This window comes from Salvelinus alpinus, chromosome 1, assembly GCF_045679555.1.
Source record: "Salvelinus alpinus chromosome 1, SLU_Salpinus.1, whole genome shotgun sequence".
Lineage (NCBI taxonomy): Eukaryota > Metazoa > Chordata > Actinopteri > Salmoniformes > Salmonidae > Salvelinus > Salvelinus alpinus.
The window spans coordinates 46,410,871-46,432,178 of NC_092086.1; the positions used below are offsets into that span (position 1 = coordinate 46,410,871).

The following is a 21,308-nucleotide window of genomic DNA, read 5'->3' on the forward strand; positions in this document are numbered from 1 at the left end:
TGATTACTTGCTAGTGCCTGAAAACAATTAGCTTTAATTACTAAATATGACAATTATATCTCTACAAGGTGTTGCTTATTAAGAGTGTATGTAATCAAATTTTCTACCATCAAAAATGTATTATGAGACAGCTATTTAACAAGAACAAACAAGACAAAAATATGAAACATTGAATATTCTGTGAGAACTATGTGGTGTCACAACTAATACGATGAATGTATTATATTTTGCAGAAAATGCAAGGTACAGCGTATGTTGGTACAAATGATATGATAATTTAAGATTATAACTTTCAGGCAAAGCATTTGACAGCTATGCATTTAAAGAGACAGTACATCCAAAGTTAGGGACTGAATGTATCCAAAATATTTCCCATATCTTATGCTGGCTCAGCTGTCTTAATTTAAAAATGATGGCTTTCCATCCCCAGTGCAGCTCACTGTAAAAAAGTGTCATAGTAGGGTTGGAATCTTCTGGCTAGGACTGTGTCCAAAATATTAGTTTATGACAATATTTTTGGTAATTACTTGAGAGTATTTTCCTACTTAAATATCGCATTCTGTGTGGAAATGAATAGTGATGCGTTAATAAGCCATATAGTAGCTGCTAAACATTATGATGACAATAATCACACTACTTCGTTTCTAACACATACAGATGATCCCTTCACAAACGAGGTTTGTTCACAAAACCTGGATTGTGTTTAGGAGGGTACAACCAGCAACCAGAACGGAACTAGAACATATTTGGTGCATCGTAGGCTACTGAAATTTTAGTGTTAGATTGATTTACCAAAGAGTTCCTCGATGTGTTTCTATCAGAACGTTCTACAATGTTGTGCCACTGAGTTTCTAAACCCAGAGGTGCAACATCGCGAGACGTCCAGGAACGCTTGCGTAACAGACCAAGCAGACCAGGCCGGGGTTTGGGGTTTGAGAAGTCAATGAGAAAAGTGAAACATTCTTCCTTAGTTGTACATTTTCTCGAAATCTGAAGGCACAACCTAGATTCGAACACATGTCTTAAGTAGTGGAACATGTTTTTACTCCAACATCGTGAAAGTGACAAACTGACAAGTTAATTTACATTAAAAAAAACTTTATATTGAAGGAGTGCCTTTGACAGGATGTATGTGCACAGTCTGGACCATTAGACCCGATGACATTGCCTACAAGTGTGATAGGGGATTTCTATAGAGTACCACCCGAGTGGCGCAGCGGTCTAAGGCACTGCATCGGTGCTAGAGGTGTCACTACATATCCTGGTTCGATTCCAGGCTGTATCATAACCGGCCGTGATTGGGAGTCCCATAGGGTGGCGCACAATTGGCCCAAGTTAAGAGTTTGGCAGGGGTGGACCGTCATTGTAAATAAGAATTTGTTCTTAACTGACTTGCCTAGTTTAAATAAAGGTTAAATAATATCCATAAAGCCTAGTGGTCCAACAGGGAAATGGTTATAATTGTTTTTCCACGATTCATTTATCCCATAGGGGATTTTATAAACACTTAAAATAAGGGCTGTGTTTCATGTAGGCTTACCCTGGCATGACATTTTGTGTAAATCAGTGTAAATCTCTCTAGGACAAGGTTACTTTTATCAATATATTACCCTCCAAAAATGAAACGCTAATTAGCTGCTAATAACATTTTTACATTTGCTTCTAATGTGGCTGTCATAAAGAACTGCAAATGCCATGACGAACTGGGCGAGACTGCGGAAATCGAAGCAAAGTAAGAATCTCTGGATTAACTATCTATTAGCTAAATGTAGTATTGATTAAATTGGCTACATTTCTTTAAACGGACAATTCTGTGAACGGTCTTGTGCAAGTTTTAAATGGACACAATACCTGTTAGCAAAGGTGTCAGCTAGAGATGACGTGCAGGAGCTTGCTGGGATTTGTAGTCTTGCATGATGTCTACTTTAATGCTAAATATATATTTTTTCAGATCTGAGAGATAATAGAGCTGATAAATTAATAAAAGTCACCTTATCTGAGAGATTTACATGGTTATCAGAACGTCACACCAGGGTAAGCCTACACAAAACACAGCCCTTATTGTAATAGTTTCTAAATTTCCCTATAGGAAAAATGAATAGTGGAAAAACGATTGGAACCATTTATCTTTTTTATTATTATTATTTTTTAAATATATTTTATTTTGGCATTTTACAATTAAGAACATTCAGAACAAAAGTGAAAAGATATTAGACAACAATATGACAAAGTGACAGTAACAGATGAGCGTATTTAAAAAAAATATATATATACAAACATACAATAAATAAGTCATAATAAAAAGTAAAATAAAAATAATGATACATTGGATCATATGGTCACCTGCCGTAGGCTACATATTATACATTACGTGTGAAACATTGTGAGGATTATATGGAACCATTTATCTGTTTAACCGCTAGGTTTTATAAGTATTATGACACGTCCACTTTGGGGCTCTATGAGTAGCAGTTTCTGCCCATCTTTATACTGTACGGTCTTTGTTTGTGCACTACTGAATGGAGCTTTGTTTGAACAGTTGCTCAATATGATTTAACCCTGTGATGGACCAAACTTGAGTCTGTCATTTGAGATTTATCTAACTAGGTAAGTCTGTTAAGAACAAATTCTTATTTACAATCCTACCAGTGTCTAAAGATGCTTAGTGATTACCATATTTCCTTTCAAGTGCACCCTTGCTCTATACAGTACATCTAACATATTGATGACAGAGCCATGTGGTTAGTATTTCTCTATGGCTCTGCAACAGTTTGTTCAAATACAATACAAGAGTTGAATTCATTACCATTTATTGATTAAATCCACCAGGTCTAGCATCACCATAATTTCCATTATCCCCAGTCAAAACATGCTATTACATGTATATAATATAGTATGTATATACAGTAGGATAAAAAAAATACAAAAACATTTGATACTAATATATAGGAACAGCAGTGAGAAAATAACAATTGTCTGCCTGTTCATTTTAAAAATACATTTAACAGAAAACTGGAACAATGTCCCATTAGAAACCCACAGCAGCCTCAGAGGGATCACGTGTCTTGATAAGCATTCTAGAAAATAACGGTCAAACAGGAGCTGAAGTGTCACAGTGGAGTGAAGTGGTGTCCTGCAGAGCTGAGGGCATGGTGGAAGGTGAATAAGGCCATGCATGCAATGGCTGACACCCCCTTCTGTGTTTAAGAATCTGCAGTCAAAGGACACCACACTAGACACGCATGTCTTCACTGTCACTGCAGGGTGGACACAAACAATGCACCCTTGTGGTTATGGGCATCACTGCTACACAGATTTCACATGCACTGTGAAGCCTCAGAGGCAAGAGGCACTTATCACCACAAAACAACTCAGTGAACAAGAAAAAACCTGTCCACGGAAAATGTTGGAAAACTATCCGTCTGAGTACTAGATAAATGGCAGCAACTACCTGGGTATCTGGGATATGTAAACATAGTAATATACAGATGTTTAAACCAGCCAAATTAGAGCATTGTGTCACAATGGCAAGGTAAGTAAGATCCGGATTATAAAACACTAGACATGTAAACTTTACCTTGATCAGGCAACAGGAGGGGTCCAGTTGACCTTTACAGAGATTATAGCTTGTATTCCACTAGTTAAAGCCCTGTGTGTGTGTTAGGAAGAAAAAGCATACACTGATAACACATCTGAATATTATTATACTTCCTCTATGTACAAATCCTCATAGATATGCATGTTGTCTACCGAACTTCCTTATCCCTGACAAAAGAAATTCAGATTAAAGTTGAAATTCTGACATTGATTTGGTCATTGAACAAAGGCAACATTTTCAAAAAGAAATGTTTTCATGTACTGACAATGTTAATGTATTCAATAAGTAGCTCAACCATCTACAAGTTGAACAATGGTAATGACTACAAATTATAATTTCCAATCTTTTCATCAATACATGACCAAAGCATTTTAGCTCAGAACTTGCATGATTGCAAACCGCCAGAGTTTGGTGTAATTTTGCTTGGTATACAGCCCTATCAAAGCTCAATATAGTTAAACCGCAGAAGCTTAAGGATTGTGTATACACACACAAACAAGCAGATATGCACTAATTCATGCAAGAGACAAAAAACGATTTTCTTTCTCACGTAAAATGGAAAACAGGCCCTTCGCAACATCAGCCGATAACAGTCACTGTCATATGTCAATGTGAAAAAAAAATGTGCCTATCAAATGGCTCTAGGTATAATGTCCTCTAAAATGTAACAATGTGTTCCAGTTCCACAGTGGCTGCGTAACAGGTAACCCAACTAAAACCCGCCAGAGTCCAGGGATGGAAGACAAGTTTTAGTCCTCTAAACATCTGGCATCCCCCAACATCATTATCATACAAGAACCCTGGTAGAAGTAGTTATACGAATGTCCTCCTTCCAAAAAACTGATCATGTGCAGGTTGAAGGGATATTTGGAAAGGGACATAAATAATCTCGGTTTAAAATAAATAAAAACTGTCGATACAGTCTTCGGCTCTAACAAGACAGTATGAATCTATACAACTCCATATAAATAGTCTTAAATATCTAACTTTTAAAACATGCTTTCCAATTAATTTCTCAGAGGTTTGATTTTTGTATGTGAAGGACTGGCATAATGTAGTACGCACAGATGTTTGTAATAATGTCCCACCAGACAGTGCACACCTAATGCATCTTCCAAAACACTATTAGAGACCCTGAGTAAATAATTGATGGACCAAGTATAAATGCTGTGGACAATATGATAAGTGATAAGGCCCTTCTCTCTGTGTGAAAATCTACAGTCCAGTTTTACTATGTAGGCCCAAAAACAGAGTAATGCTATCAATTGCACATTTTGATTTGATATCTGAAAGAAAAATGGTGTGTACAATGTATAGACTGCAGTTAGCCAGCTTCTTCAGCATGCCATAACGCTCCTCAGAATGTGATGTAGTTTGTGTCTTTATATCTGGACATCATAGCAGGACGCAATCCTAAGAACTGAACAGTCTCTTCACATTCGAGAGCCTTGTTCTTGAAGAATCTGCAAAAGAAAATGGTCAGAGCAAAATAAGATGTTTAGGCCTGTATATTTCATACTAGACAGATGTTTCAAAAAACCTTTGACAAAAGGTTTTTTTGACTGGAAAGCGGGGAGACTAAGGCTATGGAGAATTCTATGAACTGCAGAAGCTAGTGACAGGAGGTCATTAAATATTAAAGTAGTTTAAATCATTATCGAGGCATTGCTCTTGTCTAGATAATGATTAGCGGGATGCTCTCTAGGTAATGGGCTCATAGGGATGATATGGCACAAGGGGAGAAGGGGCTCTTCGAGAAAGGTTTAAGGCCACAATGGCAGGGGTCTAAACAAAATCTCACCAATTGTCCCCTTATATTCAAAGGTAGATACATTCATTGGCAAAATGTTTCTAACAATCCTTGTACTTGTCCTCTGCAGGAAATGCAGCATGCAAAGAAAGGAATTGCAGCATCCATGACCAATAAAACAATTGTGTGCATTTATGTTAGACATGTGATAGACAACATGTATACCAAACTTAGTGTAAGTCACAATAAATGGTTGTAACAATGGTCAGGAAGTTGATGAAAGACGTTTTTGTTGCAGTTCTGGGATACTCACCTTGGCCTTTTCACTTGGTTCACTGCTTGTGCCGTATGATTGGTTATGTAGCTCCTTAGAGACAACACACAGGAACTCTGCCTGGTCTTCGTTTCCATAGTTATATGAGGAGCCAATACTGACCAACTGAGGGGGGGAAAAAAGGGGGGAACCAATGACCAATGAGAAGGGAAATGTTTCTAAGGGACTAGAGGAAACATGCACACATGGGAAATCTAATCTTTCCAACAGCTTGCCAGGCACAGTCAAAACAATGTAACAGATTACAGTAGACAATTTCTATTCTACTTAAGGATCTTAACTTATTTTTGTTTTATGTAACCAAATTATGCTGCAAGGTTATATTTCAGAGGGACTACAAATGAAGACAATTATAGTATTTATGTTATACACTGAACTCAGCATCATCTGTGAACAGTAAATCAACCAACACAAGTCAAAGTGCAGCCGAAAGGAACATTTCTGAAAATAGGAGGCAGAACACTCCCCAATGTCTTCCTTTCAGGATAATTACCTGCTCAAACTTCCAACCATCTGACATGGTGGAAACCATTTGTGTTAGCTCCTCTTCTTGGCACTGCAAGACTCTATAGACATGTTTTATAGGGAGCTGTGGAGAGAGAGAAAGAGGCCATGTTAATTCACATGCAACAGAGCAGCAAGTGCTCTCAATAGGCTACATATGAATCACCCATCCCCCCCAGAGCAGAGCATAGCGAGTATGTGCCAATTCCTGACCTCCTCTACCTGGCAAGGGTAAGGAGACTCTGGACTAATGCAAATACATCAACAAGACCTGGAAATCCCAGTAGCTTAAGCAGAGCTTGTGCCCAGAGTCATTGCAGTATTAGACCATGTAAACAGAGGTGATCCTTGGGAGGGAGCTTGCCAAGGATGTGCCTCTCGACAGTAGTTAGAGGGCCTTAGAGGCACCAAGGCTGACATGCCACTCCACTGCCCCTTTTAATATCCAGAGCTCTGTATTAGTGATTACAACAGGACAGTCTCAGGGAAGAAAGAAATCACCCAGATAGCAATGACAATTTTAGTCAAGCCCACACACCTGAACTGTTTTGCAGTCCCTCTCCCTGATTTTGTCTTTAATTAGCTTGATCAAAGAAGGGATATTGTAGAATTCAGCCTCTTCCAGTACACCTTGAGAGGAACAGAATGTATTTAACCAGTTCTTAAAACCCCAATCATTGAAAACAACTATGTATGCTAATGAGAAATGCTGTGGTGTTAAATGTAATAAGTGTGATTGTTAGCGTGTGACGTGTTAGAGCGAAAAAGAAACAGCAACAAAGATAACAGAATGGCACATTTCTTCAGACATGTCTCAGCATATCTCAGAATATCCCCAAGACATTATCATCATACCTTCCTCGGCAAGGCCTCTATTGAGCACCAGTTTCCCATGCCTCAGGTAGTTGAGCACTGGACCAAAGTATGTTGGGTCCCGGTCTATCAAATAGGCACCCGTTTCATCCTGAAGAAAGAAAGTCGATAACAATGAGAAAAGCAGACAATCGATAACAAATCTGGGGAGAAACCATTGACGATTTTTGTACAGTGACAAACATCGAAACAGAACTGTGCAATAGCATAAACCCATTGCCAATCCATGGATACAACAGCTCTGTGGCCAGAGCTTGGAGCAGCGCCAACATGGGGTAACTGACATTTAGCAGGTCTCATTATCCCTGAAGGATCACCACAGCGGCCTTGCTCCAGCCTTCACACACACGCGCCATCATTAGCAAGAATCAATACAGAGGGCAGAGATACATCTCCTTACATTACACTGGGCACATGAACATTACAGACATTGGAGACTTTCACCTCGACTTCAAATTAGAAACGCTAATCAGCATAGTTTCGTAAATATCCTAGATAACTATGGGATGAAACTATTCTGCTGGGATACTGTGGATCTTTCAGAGCCCAAGACTCATTGCAACTGCATCTGTATGACTGAGCCAACTTGTCTTGTAAGGTCTTTTGGCCGCTTTTAAATGTCATCCTCCTGTTAAATGATGCATGGTGACCTTTGAGTGTTGGAAATCAGGATGGTAAACACATTCAACATGTGGATTATCATACTTTATTTTACAGGGGCAACGCTCCTTTTCGGGAAAGGGGGGCTCATTTGCACAATTGTATATTATAAGCCCAATTATTTACAAAAAAAGATATACTACTTGCTGGTCTTGTCAACAATGTATTTTATGGTCCATTGGCGTGTAGGCGTTATTCACCAGCTAAATAGCTACAGTAACAGTTTATTGTGGTTGACTAGATAGCAAACTTGCCTGTTAGCGAACTGACAGATACTAGTACTATATACGAATGTTATCTATCTTAGTACGAGTAGAAACGTGCTGCTGTACAAATTAATATTTGTTAAGTTAGCTACTGTAGATCTGTAGTCAGGAGGGTTATCCAGAAAAACAAAACTAACGTTAACGGTAACGTTATTTAGCTAGTTAGACAAGTTCTTTGGGAGTTAACGTTGGCCAGCTGAACTAGCTAGCCTGTACTAGTAACGACGGTAGTAGCTAACGTTGACCATCTAAATTAGCTATCAGTTTGGCTTACTTCCTGGCTAAACAACTAAAATAACTAGCTAACTAGTTAGTAAATCGGTCTGGATGTGCTAGCTAGGTAACGTAAATTAACGTTAGAACATTCACATGATGTGTACAATAAAGGTTAACTAGTTAACATTAGCCAACTAGCTAGTAACGTTGTTTAGCTAGATAGATAGATATCCGTACCTTGTCAGAGTCGAGGTCGGGGTCGGCCTGGCACAGACGGTACAGGAATGATTTTGAGTCTCGGCACAACGTTTGCCTCGTTGTGAGAAAGTATGTCCCACCGACATTCAGACGGACCCATTTGGATGCCCCGATCCCAGCTGACTGCATTCTCTGTTCCGGAGACAGGGCGGGACACTGGTCAACTGAGCCGTTGGAGTCAGGGCTCTTCTCCGCCATCCCAGCTCCTCGAACCTGGATGCGTCGCTATCTAAAGTTACAGGAACTGAGTTGAAGCGAGCCGGGAAACTGAGTAAGGCATAGTCATGAAGTACGGTAATCCAAGTTTGACAACCCCCACCCACCGGTTTCCAGTTTTTATTATACATCTGTCAGATTCCACAGCCACAGTCAAAATTGGCTACAAATGTTTTATTTTTTGGTCTTAATTTAAGGTTAGGGTCAGGCATAAGTTTAGCAGTGTGGTTAAAGTTAGGCTTAACTTTAAAATAAGATTCTAAGATAATAAATTGTAGAAATGGGCGGGGTTTATAACTTTGTGGCTACTGAAGCTAGTGATGACCCCTCCCCCCACTCCCTGCATCCTTCTCATAAGAATCATTTTTGCAGTTGGGACTCCATGACTTCAAAAAAGGGTTGGTCCCAAAATGATCATACTGAGCCTTCACCCAAGCGAAGTATAAATAATCACAGGACGTTTGTCAAAATGCTTTTATTACCAAGCCACCTTATATATATGCTGCATTCTTCCAATTAACAATTTGAAACTTTAACACAAAAAATAGGCCAGGCCCACATCTATTTATGTAAAACATAACAATGTCACCATCCATAAATAAAATATAGATTACAATGAAAGGTAGCAAAATATCATAATTTACCATTATCAACTATTTACATTTAAATTATGTAAACATGGAGCCGGGACTTTAATCCAAATTATTACCATATTTGAACTGTTTGGATAACATGAGGATTAATCAGCAAAGGATAAAAGCCTAAAACAAATACAAAATATTCATCTTACACTTTACTTGCATCCCACTTTGTACATCACAGCAATGGTCGGTAGAATAGACTAACAAAATATCTGTCTAACATTTACAATCAACTTCTCCCAGAAATGAGAACAGTCAAAAACAGGCTACAACATCCTCCTCTGCAATTTGGATGAACTGTTCAACCAACATCCAAGTCAAATCCTAATTTCTAAAGCAGCACCAGCCCATGTGGTTTGACCAAAGTTTATTCTCTGCTATAGAAGATAAATAGCTTAGGAGTACCAAGGCCACCGTGTCAGACATGAGACCATCCAAGCCTAAGAAATCATCAGTTAGAATAGTTGCAATAGCCATTCTACTTCCTTGAATAATAGGTCCTTTCTATACCAGAATTTCTTTAGATCCAGCTGAATGTATCAAATTCTGCATTACAATGGAACATGCCCTGATGAACCTGCTGCCCTACAAGAAATTAAATGTGTGGAGTAATAGGGAAACCAACTTGTAAGCTACATTACAGCTAGGTGTTTTCCATCATTTATGAATTAACGCCTTCATTTTCTGTCTCCTGTCATTACAGGGTCTTCAAAAGATAGTGTACCCAACCTACATGCATGAGTTACAATGCTTGTTATAGATCTTTTGCCACACTTCTTGAATTTTCTTGCACCATTTGTCAGCATTCCCACATGGGTCCATCAGATAGTATGTTCTGTTAGGCTGCAAAGAGGAGGATAGGTCACCATTACTGATAGTTTTATAAAGTGAGTTTTGTTAGCTAAGGGTGAGCTATTAATTACAATAGACTAATTCATTACTGTATGGACAAAGAAGGTCTTGAAGTTCTTGGCCTCTGGGCGCAGTGCGGGGGACCAGGGGATCTCTCCTTTCAAAACCTTGTTAACTGGGTCCACATAGTAAAGGTGTGGTCCCTCAGTCAACAATAGCTGGCGCCGACGTGCAAACAGCCCCTGTAAAAGCAGAGAGCAATTCTCAGACATAAAAAATAAATCCCTTGCCTGTAGGTAAAGTCAGTAAGTATGGTTCAAGATGCCCCAAATTGATTCCTGGCAGCAATTACAAACAACTGCCAGAGGATGGAAGTATGTTGCTTTAGGGTTGGAAGAGTACAGTATCAAGACATTCACTCCTCCCCTTCAAACTGAAAAATAGAACATTACTGTAAAGTAATTCAGGATTACATAAATCCTTACCTTCCTTTTGTCCACTGGTCCCATCTTGAGGATCAAATTATTCTCCACAAACTGATTCCTTAATACATAAAAAAAAGTTAATTCCCAAAATCTTTCTTGATACAGTTCACACAGTATATCATGTTATTGTTGGCATTGTATTGTCTTTAGGTAAAGTACTTCATGTTTACAAGATGTAACACGTAGAATTGTGTAAATATTGTAAGTTAACATATGAATCCCAACATACGAGCATGAGATCATCAACTACAGTATGTGTCAATATTATGGTGAGATAATATTGACAGTTAGTCTTCTGACACTTTGTCCACAAAAACATGATTTGCTCGTGAGTACATCGCTGCAGGCCTACCAGGGGTTTCTGCTTGTCTGTTTCTCAAGCAGTAGCCGCTTCACCTCAGTGGAAAACTGCAGGTCCAGCTCAAAAGAGTTGTTGTCCAGGTCATGAATGTACTGCTTGATGTTGCTGTTGGGCCTTTGTGCAGGGTTGGAGTTGGGGATGGGACTGGGGTTGGCCACAAACAGTGGTTGACAGGAGCGGGAAAGGACAACCTGCATGTTGCTGAACTGGCTGAGGAGGTCATCATACTGTGGATGGAACCACATCACGATCAGGGTGTTTTCAGTACAGATTACAAAACAAGGACATGCTAATTTGACATATTGGGGAAAGAATATGTCAACAAGGATTTGTGCCAACCTTTTATCATATATGTCAAGAGGGAAAAACCTACGTTTCCATAATAGTCCTCATCATCCTCAGCCATGGCTGGCAGGTAGGGTGTGAGTTTGGGGGGTGTCTGTAGGTGAAGGTTCTCCCATGTGACGGCCTTAAAGAAAAGATGGGCTCTGAGAGGGTTGTACCCACCCATCTCCTCACAACCTAATCGGTTGGAGGGATCCAAGCACTACCACAAAAATAAAGCAATGCTTAGTTAATAATGACACTCATTGGGTCATAGTATGCAACTGAGGAACAACATCCGAATGTATTTTAATAATTCATATGATTAGACTCACTAGAAGCTGTTCCACTAGATCCTTCGCATTAGGAAAGAATTTATCAGGAAATTCATACTCCAGTTTAATAATCTTCTGGAATTTCAGGTAGTCATTCCTGGTGAGCAAATAACACCATCAAACACATGGACAGACAGAAGATCATATGAGAATGCAAGGCCCATGTTAGAACTTGTGTCATATTGATGTCTTCTTTGGGGCTTGATTGCCTGGAAGTGGAAGATGCATACAGTATACACAACTGTCACTGTACTTGGCTTTGAAAGGGCTTTGAGGTAAATGTGTTGGTTTATAGTTGAACCATGAAGCTGCTGCCATGTGAGAGAGAGACTGGGGTTTCTTCAAGCCTCCAGGCACTCAATACACAAACAAGTCATAAACACCACAGCCATAACTTCCTGTTATTTCACACAGTGTTTTTAGACTGCGATAACAAATAGACTAAATCGTTTACCAAATCAAAGTGCGCTTCTGCAAAGCCCCTGACAATGACGCTTCTCAAATATTTTACCTGAATATTCAAAAAGGAAAATAATAATGTACGATACGCAACTTACCCAGCTCTAAATGGAGGTAATCCTGCTACCAACTGGTAGATGATACAGCCTAAACCCCAAAGGTCAGAGCTAAAACACATCAGAAAACATGACAGATTCAGTTAACTTTTTTCAGTGTTGGGTTGTATCATAGTCATGTAAACATTGCCAGAAATACACGAGTCTTGTTCCCAGCTGCATAAAGCATGGCAAGCGAGGCTAGAAGTGATACACTAACAGATAACTTGAATATTGGATTCAAATCAAACTACCTTTTGCAGGCAGATTTCTGAGTCAGTAGCTCTGGAGAAACATACTCAGCTGTTCCAACAAAGGAGTTTGCTCTGTCTGCAAAAGAAAACAATCATATGAATTAGATGTATGGACAAATTATTCACATGACACATTTGGTACTGTCACTGAAGATGTCTTGAGTCTATTGTGCTTAAAATGACATTATTGACTCATACCTATTAAAATGATATTCCGAGCACTGTATAACTAGCAATTTGCTATAATTTGCTTCCATATCTATGAAGTCCACATAGAGACCCTTGTGCATGTGCCTATAAATAACAAAAACACTTTTCTGTTAGCCTTTAGAGAGGTATAGATAGACAAGTTAACCACAATACGATAAGGGGTAAACAAACCAATGTACTGTACTTAGTCTATCAACAAACTGGAGGAAAATTACACAAAGACAAAGCAATATGTGTTAAATTACTTTGTGTACCATCTGATGAGAGTTGTTTTGCAGTTCCAAAGTCTGTTATTTGAATGTGCATGTCCTCATTCAGTAAAATATTCTCTGGTTTGAGGTCCCTGTAAAGAAAAAGCCACACCATTTAAAACTTTAAAATAAAATGAATATCATGACATTTTAACAAACCTAGCGCAGTGGTAAATCTAAGCACTGGCGATAGCGCTATTGGTTCAGGGGTGTGTCAGAAATATTTTTGCCATTTTCACAGCCGGAATTATGACTACAATAGCTGGCAGTGGCGCAAAAGGGCTGAGTTTTGATGAATGAATAAGTTGTAGGTGTGATGAGGGCTTGGCCACTCACTGGCCAATCAATGCGTTCCATGGCTTAATACTGCGTGTGTTTGTCTCAAGTTCTGTTGGTTATTGACAGTCTTTGCGTTGTCATCACTTCCAATTCGGCTGGAGGCACAGAATATTATTTAATCCTGGTCCATTTTGGATTGATACTAAAGTTTATTAAATAGCATAGGCTACAGTAACGAGTTTGCTCAATAGCCTATGTTTGGAGAGTTGGAAGTCAACATTGTTGTAATTGGCTTCAATGAGCCTAGCCTATATGTCATACTAGGCTCCTGTAAATTGTATTGTATGTGTGAGGCACATCCTCAATAAGCGAAATATAGCTTAGGCGTACCATTGATACTGCATTATAGGACTGAATAATTTAAATATGTTTGGAGGAGTGCGTCTTTGGTAACCAGATGAGAGGCGCTCTTTGGAGCTGGGGATCAATACTTTGAACAAGTGAAATGAAGTATGCAGGTAGGCATATGTGTGTATGTTTTAGGATCTGCAGTACATTTTCAATTCACGTGTCTTTACCCATAGCATTTGCACGTCTATACAAAATACTAGGCTCCTGTCGATTGTATCGTTACCTATGTGCTAGGCAGATTCTCAAAAATGTTTATATAGTATGCAAGTATGTGAATTGTGAATAATGAAAAAGCAGAGGGCAAAAACCTCCAAAATGTTTACTAAGCGCAAGCGAGCTGATGTTAGACAGGCAAATTGCCGAACCTGGCATTAGGTCTGGAAAATGCCAGTGTGCCAGTTTTTACATGACGAAATTGAAAACTAACGTGCGTTTGACACTTGCACCTCCTTAGTGGCAGCCCGAAAATAGAGCCAACATTATAAAACTTCCATAAAAAATGATTGAAAGATAAAAAAATATCAAATAAATTAATGTTTGTCAAACTTAATAATACATTGTGAAATTGGTCTTACCTGTGAATTATGCCTTTAGAATGCAAATACTGTAATGCACATACTATTTCAGCAGAGTAGAATCTAGTGCACGTCTCATCGAATGAGCCTATTTTGCGAATGTATTTCAGTAATTCCCCATTTCTTGCATAGCTTATGCCAAAATCTAACAGGAGGCAGTTAAGGATAATGGTACTAAGATCACAAAATAGATGAGACCAGATATTATTATGTAGAAGTCTTAAAGTAGCCCATGTTCTGATTATTTCAAAGGATACACAACCTTTTCACATCTTGAAATGTAAAGTAGAGCTTGACGATAAATGGATGGTCTAAGCTTGACATGATATCCCTCTCTCGTGTCACGCAATGTGCCTTGTTCTCCTTCCGGATGTGCAGCTTCTCCAGAATCTTCACTGAAACACAATTCAAACCGATATGCTTCACTCTGTGTTTATGACTGAATCAAATTCCAGTTTCCTCACTTCAAAGAGCATTATTGTTCAGCACAAATGCATTTAAGTTAATAGCAGAATCCAGGACAGTCACTTGAACGCCACTTGAGAATCATCAGCATCATGCAACAAGAGAAAACATATTGGTAGTGTCTTACTAGCATATTCCTTCCCTGTGGCCTGTTCTCTTGCCAGCACAACCTGAAACAAGTTTGCAATCAACAAAGATTTGTTTTTTAACAATCCAACCCTTTACCAACAATAGAAAATAAAAAGTCATTAATATGACTGCAACTGTAATCTGTAAGCCCCACACACAAAATACAACACCATAGAAAATTATGAGGACTTACTGTTGAATAGGAGCCTTCTCCTAGAATTCGACCAAATTTAAAGTCCTCTGGCTGCTTTACAAGCTTTGGGGAGGCTTGAGGGCCCTCCATTCTTAGATGGTGGAACAAACTGGAGTCCAGGTGATTCTTACCATAGAAGGAGGAGGGGAGGAACACAGGATGATGCTGGACAGAATAGGAACGGCATCATACCTTAAAGGATGTACAGAGACAGAAAAACAACAGTCACATAACAAAAAAATGAAGCTACACTACACTTTCCCTCCCTCCCCTCTCTCTCACACATACACACACCCACACACACAAGAAAACCACCATACAGCGAGTAACCCACAGCTGATAAACTAGCGTGCTGCTTCCGCACAGGGAGGGTTCTTGTTTATGTTTTTTTTCACACATGACTACAGGTGTTGTTCCAATTCCTTATAAATACCATATCATTATTCAAGTAAGACTCCAAGAGAGAAAGGGTCTTTAATATCTGAGATATCTACTGCAGCCCTCATCCTCCACATACAACACATTCTGTTAAAGGTCCCCAAAGCACACATCCCTGAGTCGCCCCTCTTTTCAGTTCGCTGCAGCTAGCAACTGGAACGAGCTGCAACAAACACTCAAACTGGACCGTTTTATCTCCATCTCTTCATTCAAAGACTCAGTCATGAACACTCTTACTGACAGATGTGGCTGCTTTGTGTGATGTATTGTTGGCTCTACCTTCTTCCCCTTTGTGCTGTTGTCTGTGCCCAAGAGTGTTTGTACTCTGTTTTGTGCTGCTACCATATTGTGCTGCTGCCATGTTGTGTTGCTACCACATTGTTGTCATGTTATGTTGCTACCATGCTATGTTGTCATGTGTTGCTGCCATGCTTTTTAACATTTTTATTTAACTAGGCAAGCCAGTTAAGAACAAATTCTTATTTACAATGACGGCCTACCAAACGGCAAAAGGCTTCCTGTGGGGACGGGGGCTGGGATTAAAAATAAATAAAATGAAAATATAGGACAAAACACACATCACGACAAGGGAAAACACTACATAAAGAGAGACCAAAGACAACAACATAGCATGGGGTGGCAGGCCGCCTAGTGGTTAGAGCATTGGGCCAGTAACCGAAAGGTGTCTAGATGAAGGTGTCTAGATGGAATCCCAGAGCTGACAAGGTAAAAATCTGTCGTTCTGCCCCTGAACAAGGCAGTTAACCCACTGTTCTTAGGCTGTCATTTTAAATAAGAATTTGTTCTTAACTAGTTAAATAAAGGTTAAATATATATATTTTAACATTAATAGCGGTTGTTTATCTTATAGAATATTGTCCTGGGACAATCATGAAATGATGGTAGCAAGTTACTTTCATTAATTACTTTTATTAGGCTAAGTGATTGTTCGACTTAAGCTACAACAGAAAACACAAGGTTTAGAAACACTGGTGAATGAGTCCATTGAGAGAAGCAACCATCAAAACAATAGAAACACAAGCAGCATAGTGTATATATAATATATATATATAATATATATATATATATTTAATTGTTCGACATAAAAGACTAATAACAACAGCAAATCAGCTCCAAGTGATTTTAATTTTGGAAATCCCACGCATAATAGAGATACTGTATATGTGATCGTATACAAAATGTAAGCAATGTTTGAAATGATTATGTTTTATTCAAATATACAGTACCAGACAAAAGTTTGGACACACCTACTCATTCAAGAGTTTATTTATTTTTACTATTTTCTACATTGTAGAATAATAGTCAAGACATCAACTATGAAATATTTATTTAAATGTTTTACAATTGAACCTTTATTTAACTAGCCAAGTCAGTTAAGAACAAATTCTTATTTACAATGACGGCCTACACCGGCCAAACCCAAACGACGCTGGGCCAATTGTGCGCCACACGTTGGGCCTCCCAATCACAGCCGGTTGTGATACAGCCTGGAATCGAACCAGGGTGTCTGTAGTGACGCCTCAAGCACTACCTTAGACAGTACCTTAGACAGCTGCACCACTCGAGAGCCCGGTTATTTGTGGAAATAACACATATGGAATCATGTAGTAACCAAAATAAGTGCTAAACAAATCAAAATATATTTTAGATTTTAGATTCTTCAAAGTAGCTACCCTTTGCCTTGATGACAGCTTTGCACACACTTGACATTCTCTCAACCAGCTTCATGAGGTAATCACCTGGAATGCATTTCAATTATTAGGTGTGGCTTGTTAAAAGTTAATTTGTGGAATTTCTTTCCTTCTTAATGCATTTGAGCCAATCAGTTGTGTTGTGACAAGGTAGGGGTGGTATTCAAAAGATAGCCCTATTTGGTAAAATACCAAGTTCATATTATGTCAAGAACAGCTCAAATAAGCAAAGAGAAATTACAGTCCATCATTACTTTAAGACATGAAGGTCAGTCAATGCAGACAATTTCAAGAACTTTGAAAGTTTCTTCAAGTGAAAAAACCATTAAGCTATATGATGGAAATGGCTCTCATGAGGACCGGCACAGGAAAGAAAGACCCAGAGTTACCTCTGCTGCAGAGGATAAGTTCATTAGAGTTAATTAACTGCACCTCAGATTGCAGGCCAAATAAATGCTTCACAGAGTTCAAGTAACAGACACATCATCGACTGTTCAGAGGAGACTGTGAATCAAGCCTTCATGGTCGAATTGCTGCAAAAAAAAACTACTGAAGGACATCAATAAGAATAAGAGACTTGCTTGGGCCAAGAAACACAAGCAATGGACATTAGACCGGTGGAAATCTGTCCTTTGGTCTGATGAGTCCAAATTTGAGATTTTTAGTTCCAACTGCTGGTCTTTGTGAGATGCAGAGTAGGTGAATGGATGACCTCCGCATGTGTGGTTCCCACTGTGGAGCATGGAGGAGGAGGTGTGATGGTGCTTTGCTGGTGACACGGTCAGTGATTTATTTAGAATTCAAGGCACACTTAACCAGCATGGCTACCACAGAATTCTGCAGCGATATGCCATCCCATCTGGTTTGCGCTTAGTGGGACTATCATTTGTTTTTAAACAGGACAATGACCCAACACACCTCCAGGATTTGTAAGGGCTTTTTGACCAAGAAGGAGAGTGATGGAGTGCTGCATCAGATGACCTGGCCTCCACAATCACCGACCTCAACCAAAATGAGATGGTTTGGGACGAGTTGGACCACAGAGTGAATGAAAAGCAGAAAACAAGTGCTCAGCATATGTGGGAACTCCTTCAAGATTGTTGGAAAAGTATTCCAGGTGAAGCTGGTTGAGAGAACACCAAGCGTGTGCAAAGCTGTCATCAAGGCAAAGGGTGGCTACTTTGAAGAATCTCAAATATTATATTTATATACTTTTTTGGTTACTACATGATTCCTTATGTGTTATTTCATAGTTTTGATATCTTCACTATTATTCTACAATGTAGAAAATAGTAAAAATAAAGAAAAACCCTTGAATGAGTAGGTGTTTTCAAACTTTTGACTGGGACTGTATATTTGAAAAAAACAATCATTTCAATGTTTGGGCTTCTTGCGGTACATTGTTAGTCTACAAATGATCACATTACAATAATACATTACTGAAAATAAACTCTTTAATTCCACCCCTCAGCCACGCTCAGCCCATCCCACCTATCACCATAGACCACTCGTTTGGTTTCCATGTGCCATATATTTTTCAAATGTGCTGTGATGTTTTACATAAATGTTGAATCTTTCTAATCGTATAGTATCTACAGATTGTGAGCCAAAGGTGAAAACCTTTCCTACGAGTATTATTATATTATTTATTGACTGACTGGATAAATAAATAAATTGTGGGCCAGTTTTAACATGACGAAATTGAAAACGAACATTTACTAACAAATTATTTGTAATTATTTTCCGGCCCCCTGACCATCCACTCAAGAAAAAAACAAAAACAGCCTTCGACTGAATCTATTTGATAATCCCTGGTGTAGGGTACTTTCCACTCCAGACACCTGCCATGGAAGGCAGTGCTCCAACAACACCATGACAAAACTATAAACCACAGAAACCAGAAGGGTATGTCCCTTTGCACATAGAAATGTACAATTTAGAAGAAAACAGCTCTTATAGTAAAAACAAAAAAAGCTAATAATTAACTGAGACAATCAAAGCCATCTGTCCTAGAGACAGGAAATCATAGCCTAGTCTAACCTCCAAAGCAGTAAACAAGCCAATAAAAGTAAATTACCTGTGTTCTAGGAAACTTAAACAACTGGTCATAAATCTGTATTTTTAAACAACATTATTTTATGAACAGATTAAGATCATTGTGGTTTCCTGTTGTGACACGTCTTGCCTAGGTGAGAAAGAGAGCTTCCTTAAATGTTTGTGTTCAAGCTTATCCATAGAGCCCCACAGTGGAGGTGTCATAATACCCATAAAACCTAGCGGTCAAAAATCGTTTTTCTACCATTAATTTTTAACATAAGGAATTTTAGAAAAACGTAAAATAAGGGCTGTGTTTCATGTAGGCTTACCCTGGCGTGATATTTTGATAACCATGTAAATTTCTCTCGGACAAGGTGACTTTTATCAATATATACACTACCGTTCAAAAGTTTGGGGTCACTTAGAAATGTCCTTGTTTTTGAAAATTGTCCATTAAAATAACATCAAATTGATCAGAAATACAGTGTAGACATAGTTAATGATGTAAATGACTATTGTTGCTGGAAATGGCAGATTTTTAATGGAATATCTACATAGGCGTACAGAGGCCCATTATATTCGGCTCTATTTACTCTCAGATTCAAAAATGCTAATTAGCAGCAAAGTAGACATGCAAAACTACAAATCCCTGAAAGGTCCTACACGTCATCTCTAGCTGACACCTTTGCTAACAGGTCAATTTAAAACTTGCACAAGACAGTTCACAGAATTGTCCATTAAAGAAATGTAGTCAATGTATTCATTACTACATTTAACTAACATTAGATAGGTAATCCAGAGATTCTTAACTTCGCCTCGATTCATCAGTCTCGTCCAGATCATCATGGCATTTGTAGTTCTTTATGATAGCCATATTAGCAGCTAATTAGCATTTCAATTTTGGGGGGGTTAATCCAGGTGAATATATTGATAAAAGTCACCTTGTCCTAGACCTAGAGAGATCGAAACGGTTATCAAAACATCACACCAGGGTAAGCCTACACGAAAACAAAGCCCTTATTTTAAGTGTTTCTAAAATCCCCTATGAATGGTGGAAAAACAATTGGAACCATTTCCCTGTTTGACCGCTAGGTTTTATGGGTATAATGACTGTGGTACTCTATGACCCTATAATATTACAGCTCTCAGGAGGACTGTAGCCTTCTGTATGTGTGTGGGTAATTGGTCTCCATCAGGGAACTAGACTCAGTAGCAGGCCGTTTTCTTTCTTGTGCGGATGGTCAGGGGGCAAAGACATAATTGCAAACAATTTGTAGACTAAAAATTGACTGCAAGAAGCCCAAACAGATATATTTGACTAAAACATAATAATTTCAAACCTTGCTGACATTTATACATGATAAAATACAGTATATCTCGCTATTATGCATGGGAATACCGTAGCAGATAACCAAAACCAACATCATTGCTATGTTAAATGAACAATCCTTCTAGATGTAACATTACAGTAATGTAAAGAGATGGCTGCAGAAGCATAGGCCTAGCCAAATTTAGCCGACTAAACTCAACGATTTACGACCTATTTGAGCTCCGACTAGCGTTAGCGTGGGCAGACTGCAGCTCCGACGTCACATAAAATAAAGTTTTTACAAAAAGAACGATAGATTTCAGCACTCAAAGAATAGCCCGCATTTACACGGGACAATGTAATTTGTAAATGCGGACTATTCTTTGGGTGCAGAAATCCGTAGTATTAAAAAATAAATAAATAAAATGACATCGGAACTCCAGTCCGCCCACACTAGACGCTGCTCAACTCCATCATCGTTGAGTTTAGTCGGCTAGTGCTGCCACAGTTTTAAAAGTGTTGGTCGGCCAACGGATGTGCTAAGGTAGCAATATAGCTAACGTTAGCCAGTACCAGTGCTAGCTGCTGACTGTTAGACCCAACACCGAACATGAAAGTGAATCTTACCCGCAAACGCTAAACTGGTTGCTTGCTGACATGGATGGAAGTCATAAAGCAAGCTAGCTACGTACTGGGTTCGTTTCCGAAACGTGACGTCATATCACAACAAACCATTTTACTCTTGTTCATTTGTAGCACGCGCATATGTTTTGAAAATGCACCAAGAATGAAAGATAAAGCAAGTTGAAGACAAATGG

The 21,308-nt window shown here is 38.8% G+C and overlaps 2 protein-coding genes across 8 annotated transcripts; both read right to left on the bottom strand.

Annotated features, from left to right (window-relative positions):
* Positions 1-2,793: 2,793 nt before the first annotated feature.
* LOC139577946 (BTB/POZ domain-containing protein KCTD5-like) lies at positions 2,794-8,941 on the bottom strand. The gene is made up of 6 exons (XM_071405071.1): positions 8,439-8,941; positions 7,042-7,150; positions 6,725-6,816; positions 6,176-6,271; positions 5,662-5,787; positions 2,794-5,061 (listed from the first exon to the last, which is right to left on the bottom strand). Exons 1-6 carry the CDS (start codon positions 8,655-8,657, stop codon positions 5,032-5,034), a joined length of 672 nt encoding a protein of 223 aa, XP_071261172.1. The 5' UTR covers positions 8,658-8,941; the 3' UTR covers positions 2,794-5,031.
* A 193-nt stretch (positions 8,942-9,134) lies between these two features.
* Positions 9,135-21,252, bottom strand: LOC139577981 (3-phosphoinositide-dependent protein kinase 1-like). Of its 7 annotated transcripts, none has more exons than XM_071405101.1 (14): positions 21,118-21,252; positions 14,995-15,186; positions 14,800-14,842; positions 14,465-14,602; positions 14,208-14,352; positions 12,937-13,034; positions 12,482-12,557; positions 12,231-12,299; positions 11,674-11,770; positions 11,388-11,561; positions 11,006-11,241; positions 10,654-10,711; positions 10,258-10,410; positions 9,135-10,159 (listed from the first exon to the last, which is right to left on the bottom strand). In XM_071405101.1, the coding sequence occupies exons 2-14, from the start codon at positions 15,082-15,084 to the stop codon at positions 10,046-10,048; spliced, it is 1,491 nt and encodes a 496-aa protein (XP_071261202.1). In that variant the 5' UTR covers positions 15,085-15,186; positions 21,118-21,252; the 3' UTR covers positions 9,135-10,045. The 7 variants fall into 7 exon arrangements, with proteins under 7 accessions (XP_071261202.1, XP_071261213.1, XP_071261236.1 ...); XM_071405112.1 differs by having other exon boundaries at positions 12,946-13,034; positions 21,118-21,235; XM_071405135.1 differs by lacking the exon at positions 14,208-14,352 and having other exon boundaries at positions 12,946-13,034; positions 14,470-14,602; positions 21,118-21,235.
* Positions 21,253-21,308: the final 56 nt, after the last annotated feature.